The sequence below is a fragment of the Choloepus didactylus genome, chromosome 7 (assembly GCF_015220235.1).
Source record: "Choloepus didactylus isolate mChoDid1 chromosome 7, mChoDid1.pri, whole genome shotgun sequence".
NCBI classification, from domain to species: domain Eukaryota; kingdom Metazoa; phylum Chordata; class Mammalia; order Pilosa; family Megalonychidae; genus Choloepus; species Choloepus didactylus.
In genome coordinates this window covers 115,378,880-115,388,907 of record NC_051313.1, presented here as the reverse complement: position 1 = coordinate 115,388,907, position 10,028 = coordinate 115,378,880, and the positions used below count along the sequence as shown (strand labels likewise).

The 10,028-nt window shown below is 43.1% G+C and overlaps 2 protein-coding genes across 3 annotated transcripts in view; one reads left to right on the top strand and one right to left on the bottom strand.

The window, feature by feature from the left end:
• Positions 1–3,451: 3,451 nt before the first annotated feature.
• On the bottom strand, positions 3,452–8,660 carry LOC119540703 (translation initiation factor IF-2-like). The gene is made up of 3 exons (XM_037844687.1): positions 7,882–8,660; positions 7,482–7,568; positions 3,452–3,503 (listed from the first exon to the last, which is right to left on the bottom strand). Exons 1-3 carry the CDS (start codon positions 8,658–8,660, stop codon positions 3,452–3,454), a joined length of 918 nt encoding a protein of 305 aa, XP_037700615.1.
• The window catches only part of BRPF3 (bromodomain and PHD finger containing 3), a 41,344-nt gene continuing 39,557 nt past the window's right edge, over positions 8,242–10,028 (top strand). For both annotated transcript variants that reach the window (XM_037842985.1, XM_037842984.1), the window contains exon 1: positions 8,242–8,429. The gene's annotated coding sequence lies outside the window, so the exon portion shown is untranslated. The remainder of the gene's footprint in view (positions 8,430–10,028) is intronic.

Below are 10,028 nucleotides of genomic sequence, written 5' to 3'. Positions count from 1 at the left end.
AAAGCCCTTTCATGGGATTTTTACTGCTCCCCCCCCCGATGGACCACAAGACCCTAGAAATTTGTACCACTTCCCATCTCCCTCTTTATCAGCCTGTGAAAGGGGTTGGAGAGTCTCAGTGTTCAGTATATAAACATCCATTTAATCCCCATTTTCAATATGACGTTCCGCCCCTGCCCTCATTAGTGCCTGGTGTCCCGAAGTCTAGAAACTTTTAAGTTCAATTTCTCAGGATGGTAAATCTCCAGTGATTGGTGAGAAGATCTGCTTTCTAACTTCTCCCTTCTACAGATTTTTCAGCAATTCCTACTTTCAGGCCTACTGTCCCTACTCCTCCTTCAGAAATACCCGCAGCCTCCTACTTCTAAACCTTTCCAGTATCCTAATGTGAGTTAGCTGATTTAACTGGTTTCATTTGCAGACTTATGTTTTAGCTTTCTTTGGTCTGCTCATCCATCCACTCCCATCCTCTAAAATTTTATTGGCAACTCTCATCGGTTATTGTTTCTTTGTGCATTCTTTCTGTTCTTGTGGATTTATATATTTTTTTTCCTTTACTAACATATTAATGAAAATTTGGAAAGGAAACAAGGAGAAATTCATGTGCTTAGTCCATATGTTCAACTTTCATTAAACTTTCCCAAAAATGTCCCTCTCATTGTAGACTACTCTTTCTACAGTATAGAATGTAAACTGTAAATTGAGTTTAAATCTGCTATGATTTCATTGCTTTCTAATGGTTCCACCTTTTCCTTTCCTTCCTTGTCTCCTTTTGGATTGAGTATTTTTTTTACTATTATTATTCCTGTCAGCCAGGAAGGCACGTGGCTGGCATCTGCTGGTCCTTTGCTCCCGGCTTGTGTTTCAAAATGGCTTTCTCCAAAATGTCTCTGGACATCCCATCTTGGTTCCTCTCTCTCAGCTCCCGTGCGTCCCTGCTTCTTTCTCCTAGGATGTTTCTCTCTAAGTGTCTGGGCATCTCTTAGCTTCTCTGGAGCAAACTCTGGGTTTCATCTCTTAGCATCTCCAAACGTCCTTCTGTCCACATCTCCAACCATCTCTAAGCATCAGCTTTCAACAGCAGTCTCCAAAATGTTTCTCTCAGCTTCTCTAGGGCATTTTGTCCTCTCTGCACTATGTGAGCTCCCTTTAAAGGACTCCCATGATCTAATTAAGACCCACCCTGAATGGGTGGGGTCCATACCTCCATGGAACTAATTCAACCAGAGATTTCACCCTAATCAACAGACTAATCAGTCTGCCCCCACAAGAGTGAATTAAAGAAAATGGCTTTTCTGGGGGATATAATATATCTAAACCGGTGCAGATATTCTTTTTTATCAACTTAATTGTGAGGTAATTTACATAAAATAAATTACAGCCATTCTGTCATTCTGTAGTTTATTGAGCATTGATAAATCTGTGTTTCTCTGCCACCACAATCAAGATATAGAATATTTCCATCACTTCCAAAGGTAACCTTGATTCTTGCCTCCACCCCCAGGCAATTACCGATTGCTTTCTGTCACTATAGATTAGTTTGCATTTTCAAGAATTTCATATAAAAGGAAAATCATACATTGTTACACAACAGGTATTCTTGACTTGGCCAATATTAATCCTTTAACTTTTTTTTTCCAAGACAATCCAAGGACCTTAAAGCACTTTAATTTCATTTACTCTCAACTTATATGCTATTATTTATATATATTCTCTCTTTATATATATTTAAGCCCAATGAAGTATTATTGTTTTAAACAATGTTCATTTGGATTTCACATATATTTACTAGTTTTGCTGCATCTTTGAGGTTCCATTTGAAATGATTTTCCTTCTCCCTGAAGAACAGACTTTAGACTTTCCTTTAGGAAGGGTCTATTGGTGCAAGAAGGTTGATTTGAATCACGTATTCCACCATTACCTAAAGTGGAACTTCCCTCAAGAACCTTGGTAATAAAAGAAAGTAAGTTTGAGGGAGATTTACAAACTGTTTTCAAATGAAACACTTGAGTTCACTGACTTCTTTTTTTTGGGGGGGGGGGGGTTAGATAAAATATTTAAATTTTTTTTTTTTTAAGTTCAGTTTTATTGAAATATATTCACATACCATACAATCATCCATGGTATACAATCAACTGTTCACAGTAGAGTTCATTGACTTTTAACGGAAAGGGCCAGTAGAGAGGAAAGGTGGCTATGGACATCATCATATTTGTGTCTGTTCGTTGGGTACCTGTGTGATGAGATTGTGGAATACTGGCGATGATCACGATGAAGCCAAGGTCCAGGCCCACCATCCCACTTTCCCTGTGGCTATGGCCACACCCTAATGATCATGGAATGGCAGTGAAGTTGATGAATTAAGGACATCAAGGAGGTCTACAATGACACTGAGGTCACTAAGTATGGCTTAGCACTTGAAGTGGAAAGGTCTGTTTGAGCCAAAAATGGAGAAGAAAGTAGAGAAGTGACCAGATTGATACAGGAATAATGATGGGAAGGTAGGAGGTGGCATAGGCAAATAAGAAGCCCTTAAAATGCAAGGACTCTAACAAAAGGGTGAGAAGTGGTATATTGGTGCTAGTAGAGCCCTGGGGAGCCTGGAGAATGCTAATCTATCCCTAGGACATGGATGGCCAACTGAGGAGAATTTTTAAAAACAGGGATATAAAAGAGCTTAGTTTTAAACCAAGGAGTGTGGTGGGAAAGTTTGGAGAGGTTGGATGGCAGAATGATATCCTTTGCCACTACTAATAAGTAACACTGAATCAATCAATAAAAATCATACCAATGGATTGATGCAGTGAAAAGTACTAAATGTCTTAATATGAGGCTTCAGCCATGAAAGTTTAAAGCTTAGAATTTCTGCATTTGAAATAAAGGCCCACCTGATGGGAAGGGAATGAAGAGTGAGAAAAAAGTGGGGGGTAGGGGGTGATCTTTTGTCTTTTCCCCTTACAATTGAAGAAGGGTATTTTAATGGAGAGGCTGTACTACCAGAATGAGCATCGCTAGCTGAGCAAAACTATCATGAAGGTTCAACTACACTGCACATTTCCCATCTTCCCTCTCTGTGCTACTTCTTTGAGAATCTGTGCCCTCTTCCCCTTTACCAAAAATTGCTCTCAGTGATTATGTCACTGTTCCCTCTCCTGGGAATATATGAATTTTATATTATACATTTTATTCCACTAAATGATTTTCAGTGAACAGGTAAGGAGACATTTTAGAGGAAGTGGAGAACTTTATGGGTACCAGTAAAATTATACCAAGTAGATGGCTACTTGTAGGGTCAGTTCTTTTGCTAAAATATGGAAATAACGAATTTATGGTGTCCTGACTTCCTTCACAGTTAAGAGTTTAACATTTAAGAAAAATGCTTATTAAAAGTTGAAATGTTAAGACACTAAATCAGGTTTAACAATTTACACTTGCCACATACTACTTACTTTCAGGCTTGTGGTTTAGCATTCCATTGAGTATACGGTAAAAAGTGTAGAGTTCTAATAGAAATCAAGTCCAAAGAGGTCAATGAGAGCCATAATAGATGAATAATTTCAACCTATTTTAAAGCATAGAATTATTCAAGTTATTTCCCTGTTCCAAAAATCTCAGGGACTGCCTCTCCACTACAGTCCAGTTCCTCACTCAACAGCCTCCACCTTATTTTACCTTTCCAGTCTTCTCTCTACCATCTCCCATTTTTTGGTCAGAGTAACCCAGTGTTCCCTGAATCAATCTTATGGTGTTTCATATTTGTCTTTGCTCAAGCTGGTTCAGCTTGGACTACACTCCCACTACTGTCTTCCTGGTTGACATCCTATCCAAGCATTAAGGTGGAGCTCAGATGGCATCTCCTTCACGGAGACTTCCTTCTTCTCTATACAGATGAGCTCACTCTCTCTCCTCTAAATGCTCATACCACTTTGCATTTCTCTTGAGGTGCTTATATTCTGTTGCATGTTACAGTTACTACTATACTTGCTTTATTCCTATGACTAGATTTAAGTGCCTTCAAGTCTGAGAGCATATCCTTTTCACCCTTGTGGCCTTCACAAGTGTAAAACAGAACCTTACCTGTAGCTCACAGAAAATCACTGAATGAGTATGTACTTCAGTGTGACCAAAAGAAGCTCCAGAGAACTTAAATTGCTCTCATCATTTCCTCAATCCTTAGGGCCCCAGCCCCAACAGGAGCTCCTGAGCAACAATTTCCCCCTCTTAATTTGCAGTGACTCTATCAGCATTGTAAATAACCTCTGAAGTTTGGAAACTTAAATTCGTCTTTGATCTTTTCCTTTGTTCTTATGTACTATCAGACATCAAACTGTTGATTTGTCTTCCATTTGGTCTTTCCTTTGCCTCCTTTCACTAGTACCTCTTCCACCATTCTAGTTAATTAATGCCTTCTCGTTTTCATAATGCCTAATTACTTTATAATAATTCTTTCTGATTTTCCTGCTATCCTTCCTGCTCTAGTTTATGCTATACATAATGGGAATAATAACTACACTTATTTCATTCATAAATTGAGAAAAGAGATAAGGCATGTGTAGTGGATTTCTTTTGTACATTTGCCTGCTATCTCTTTGGAGAATCACCTCCTAGTGTAGTGGACACATGACCAGACCTTACCAGACTAGCATGTCTCTCTGGCCACAGCTATTGGTTCAGGATGGCTGAGGATGCAAAAGACAATGTCCCTATGACATAATTTGAGTCTCTTGACTGAGGCTTGACTGTAGCCAGATTTATCCTTGGACTTTCTGGTTACGAGTAAAAATATTTCCTTTTTTAGGTAAACTAGATTGAGCTGGTTTTCTGCTAAGTGCAGTGAAGATTTCTGATACATAAAATATATAAAGCACTAAACATTAACTACTGAGATTTTTTTTTATTATCCCCATCCCCTTGCCATACCTCACACTCAATTTGACCTTTTTTTTATTAACATCTGCCCATACAAACCAGCTAGGATAATCTCATTATTCCCTGCATATGTGGCATTCTCCCTTTTCCTTGAGCTGTTGTCACCAATTTAATCATGCTATTCCACATTCTTTTCACCAATTCACCTACATCACTACTTAGAAGCCTTCTTTGAAAAATGATGGCTACACACTGTTCACTCTTATCTAATTTTTCCTTCATGTGTTTTTCCTAGTTATTTCTAGCTTACTTCTTGATTGCACTCAATTCAAAGCAGACTATGATTTCCTTATCTTTACATACGATCACTTATCTTTACATACGATCACTAGGCCCTTTCATTATTTTCCAAAGAGCCTTGGTGAGCATTGGATACATAGTAGGTGCTTAATAAATAAATGTCTGTTATAGGAATAAATGAATGGAGTTAAATTTAGAGAATGTGGCATTCTATTTATGATCTTTTGTCAGCCTAGCTAAATTTCGTCTTTTTCTAAGCAAACTTTATATTTTTAAACCATTTTCATCACAGCATAAAAATATCACAATGATTCCAATTTCCACATTCTTCCCAACCTGTGGTTCTAGAATTCTTTTACCCAAGGTCTAAGTGAGGAATAGTCTATTAAAAATAATTTAACAATCAGTTAAAGCCTATTTTCTTCTCATAATACATGTTTTATTAATTCAGTGGGTATTGAACCTAACCCTGAAGAGGGCTCTTGCCTTGGCAAACAAAAATTTTAAGGGTAGTAGTAAAATGTTGACAAAGATGTCCTGAGATGCTAAAAAAATACATTTTTTTTGGGGGGGGGCTTTCATATTCATGTTTCCTCTTTTAGTCCTAAATGATAAAACATTCTCCTGATCCATTACTTTCTACTTAAAGATACAGGAGTTTTAAAAACTATTTAGAATCAAAGGCCCCTGCTCCTGTTCATTGAACTTAATTGCTATATGGCTTAATGCAAGGCCAGAGGTTGATGTATTTAAACTCTTCAAAAGCTAATGATCAAAATGAATTAAATATAGTGCCTCTGGGATTTTTTATACATGTTCCAAATTTGTTTTTAATGATATAATTGTTAAATGTTACATTTAAGATTACATCACAGCAAATTGGTTGTTTGTGCAGTTACACTAATAGAAACCAATAGCAAATGTCAAAAATGAAAGTGAAGACAACTAATGTTACCATTAAAAAATGGAAGTTGAAAATCAAAGATAAACACTTAGGCTGAATATAGTCCAAACATGAAAGCTTCTGAACAGAAAAACCTGAAATTATACGCATTGACTTAATGCATTTCAACAGCATTAAAATCATTATCTCACGTTACAAGTGGAAACCAATGCATATTTTCAAGGTATTTATTCATTCATTTTAGTGAGAAAAGATAGCTTCCAATCACACAAATGGGAGTTTTGCTAAATAAATTTTGAGAATATCTATCAAGAAATAAAAGTTAGTCATATGAATAAATGGTTACTGTATTTCATATTTTAAAAGAACAAGAAATGAAATTCAGTATTTTTGTTTCTGTTACTCATCAGATTATTTTTTCTTTCTTAAAGAAAAGTAATTGCAATACTTTCTTGTCTCTGGGGCCTTCCCTTTCACAATTAATCATCTTTTCTTCCACACCTTCCCTTCAAATGATTATTCCCCCTGGCCTTAGAACACTTGACATTAATTCATACTATTTTATCTTCACAACTTTCAAAACACTGCTCTGCCCTTGCTTAGTTCACAAGCCCCTCCCTTTCCTTTTTTTAAATTGGTTAATAGAAACAATTTTACATTATCACTTTGCTACAAGGTGCTATCAAGTTAACCTGAAAACTTCTTTGTAATGCAAATTAGCTTCCCTACTTTTATTAAACGTTTAAGGGAAACCCTATTTATTTAATTCCTTACAATAAAGGACATCTATACTTCAAAAGTAGCAGAAGGTTCAGTTTAAGTATTTGGAAAACAGTGCTTGGATCTTAAGACTTTATCCTTCATCCTCCTGACTATACTCCATGTCCTTGGTTATCAGAATCAAGCAAGAAATTGTGTCTCAAGCTACACAAGCGCCAGCAGAGGAAAAGCTTTCAAAATATGTTATTCACCTTCACATTTAAAGGCAGCCTATCCCTACATCCTTTATAAACATCATTAAATATTGGTGCTTAAGACTTCAGTCATATGAGGTAAGCTTTCCAATTTATAGGTAAAAGGGGGTGGGCAAAAGAGCTCTTTTCTCTTAAATTTATTTTTATCCAGACAAAAGCCAGTTTGATTACATCTGAAAGTCTGGACTTCCCATTTGTTAAGCATCTTTTAGAAAAACGCCTAGTGCATTTAATTAACCGACTCCTAGCCAAATCAGGTTTAAGAGTAGTGTTTCCCATGCCTACAGTGACAAATGCGTACCAGACATCCTTAAGCAGACTGTCAAACTTTTATGTTTACTCAGTTCAAAGACAGAAGGGAGAGGATGGCATACAAGGAAAAGTCCAGTTGTTCCTTAAGAAGGATGGCTTGGGGGGAGGAATGAGACGCTCACCTGTACACAACAGAGGCGGGTCTTTCCCGGCTGTTCTCATTGGGGGAGGGGATGGACATCGCTAGACCTTTGTCCTCAGGACCTGGGCTTGGGGAGTGGGAGAGGGGGTTGGACGCCGACTTTCCGGGAGTAGGGCAGGCACCTGCACCCCAAGAAACTACAGACCGGTTTTGACTTCAATGATCCCCCACCTTGGCTTAACCTTTGGGGGGGGGGCACTCCCGCTCGGGGAGGGGGCTTGCTGTCCAAAACCTTCCCCGCAAGGTTGGGGGAGGGGACGACCAAGCCCCACTCTAAGAGTTAGGGACCCCTGTCTTTCCTAACTAGACTTGAACAGCCCCAGTTCTCTTGCCGGGCTCGCGCGGCGGCGGGCACGGCCGGGGTGAGTCCGGGCAGCTACCGGCATAAACCCGGTCTCCACTCGGCGCCCCTGCCGAGTCCGCACCGCCACCGTGAGGCCGAGCGGGGGACGGTGCCCCGTGGAGGCGGCGGCGGCGGCTCCGCGCTTCTCTCCGCGCCGCCCCGGCCGCCGCCGCGCCGGGCACGGGCGGGGGGATTTTTTTCCCTTTTCCCCCCTCTTTCACGCTCTCGCTCCTGTGCAGCGGGAAAGCCAGCGGAGCCAGGGAGGGAGCGAGGGAAGGGGTGGAGGTGGCGGGGGGAGGCCGGAGGGGCGGATCCTGCCTGGGGGCTGATCCCTCCCTCCCCTCGGCCGGGCTCCGTGGCGGCAGCGGCGGCGGCGGCGGCAGTGGCTCCATTCCCCCTCCTCCCCCGGGAGCGGCGGCGGCGGCGGCGGCCGGGCCGGGGCCCCAGCGCGGGCCGGGCGGGGACACGGCGGAGGCCGGCGCGGGAGGAGGCCGCGCTCCGCTCCCGGGGCCGCGCCGACCAGCTCAGCGGCTGGCCCGCCCGCGCCCAGGGGCCCCGAGCAGTGGAGCTGGGCCGGCAGCTGAGGTAATGGGGGCGGCAGCGGGGCCGCACTGAGCGGGGGCGGGGGCAACGGGGCCTTTGGGGACCAGGGACTAAGCGGGGTGGGGGTGGGGGCGGGAGACCATGAAAGCGAGAGTTTCCCAAGCGCGGCGGAAGCGGCGCGGAGGCTCTCCCCGGAGCGGGGGCGGCGGCGGGGAAGGGAAAGGCGGGTGAGGGGAGAGCTGAGAAGCGGGGACCCCCTCCCGCAGCCGCCATCTTGTTTCCCCGCCGGCCCTGGAAGCCAAGCCATCTAGCCCCGCCCCCGTCACGCTCTCCAATTGGCCAGGCTAAAGGAGAGTTCCGCCCCTAGCACGTCCCTTGGCCCCCTCCCCGGGTTTCCCTGACGGGCAGGTGCGGTGGCCAATGGGTGCCTGCTTCTCTTCCCGGCTCGTTCGCTGGCGCTCGCTTTCTCTGTCTGCGGGTCGGACTTCGAGTCAGTCGGTCTCTGGAGCGCTTGCCCCCTCCCTTTTGGGGTGGAGATGTTATTTCCCTCCTTTCTCCTCCGAGGGGTCAAGATTCTTCTGGAAGAGGTGTCCCCTTAAAGGGGCAGGGCCTTGGCTGGGGTCCTCTCTTGTCTCATGAGTATCTTGTGTGGGGTGTAGGGGTACACTCTAATTGCAGAAAGTCCTTTTTCCTCAGAGACCTGAGTGGGGTGGGCGAGTGGGGGTGCCGAGAAGACCGCTGGGGGTGGTTGGAGATTTTTTTCGGAAGTGTGTTTGTGAGAAGGGCTGCGTTGGAGGAGAAACTCCCGCCAAAAACCCCGTCTAGACTGTAAGCTTCTTGAGGGCTAGACTTCATTTCATTTTCCTCAGCAGCAGCCTTTCTCCTTCCGGGGTTTACTCTCCAGTATCTAGTGGTTTGGGTGTTGGAAGATGCTGGCTAGGTTGAGACATACCTGAACTGCCAAGGAGATAGTCCGTGGGGAGGAAGAAAATAGAGTAGCTTTGATGAAGAGAGGGGCTACATCCTATCCTTTCTCCAAACTTTTTACTTTGGGGATTGAGGTAGATTTTCTCACCTCTGCTAGGGTCTTCAAGTCTTTGGGGGTGAGGGTGGCAGGGGCAGTAAAGCTAGTCGTTTGCCTCAGGCTGTCTCCAAGGACTTGGCATTTGTAAAGGCTTCTGGTGGCCAAGGGCTTCTGGAACCTGGACAGAATTGCTGTGGTGATTGTTTCTTTTGGCTTCTCCTGGGGTGTGCCTTCCTGGCACTGTTCCTTGGCAAAGCTAGTTAGTTTGTCTCAGGCACAGTTTGGGACTAAAAGGTCTCTTAAATAAGGATGTTAATAATGCTTTACTAGCAAATATCAACCCTTAAAAGCTAAGTTCTATTACCCTCATGTTACTGGTAGAATTGGAGGCACAGAGAGAGTAAGTGACTTTTTCCAGTTTACATAGGGCCCAGATTAGAATTTAGATTGCCCAGGACTCTTTCGGTCCCAGAATATGGCATCTCGGTGGCATTTTTACCTCAGTGAGATGAGTTGAGCAGATCAGATGATCTGGGTTTGCATTATAGCTTTATCACTTCATAGCCTTGGGTTGAGTGAAACCTTTCTGAACTTCTATTTCTTCCTCTGTAAAATGG

Excerpts from the sequence above, each read along its gene's own strand:
- LOC119540703 (XM_037844687.1), bottom strand. The coding sequence starts at position 8,660 with ATGGCGGCTGCGGGAGGGGGTCCCCGCTTCTCAGCTCTCCCCTCACCC. Across the intron at positions 7,569-7,881 it reads TGGAGACCGGGTTTATGCCG|CCCAGGTCCTGAGGACAAAG; the intron begins GTAGCTGCCCGG and ends CCACTCCCCAAG. Across the intron at positions 3,504-7,481 it reads CCCGCCTCTGTTGTGTACAG|AACTCTACACTTTTTACCGT; the intron begins GTGAGCGTCTCA and ends GATTTCTATTAG.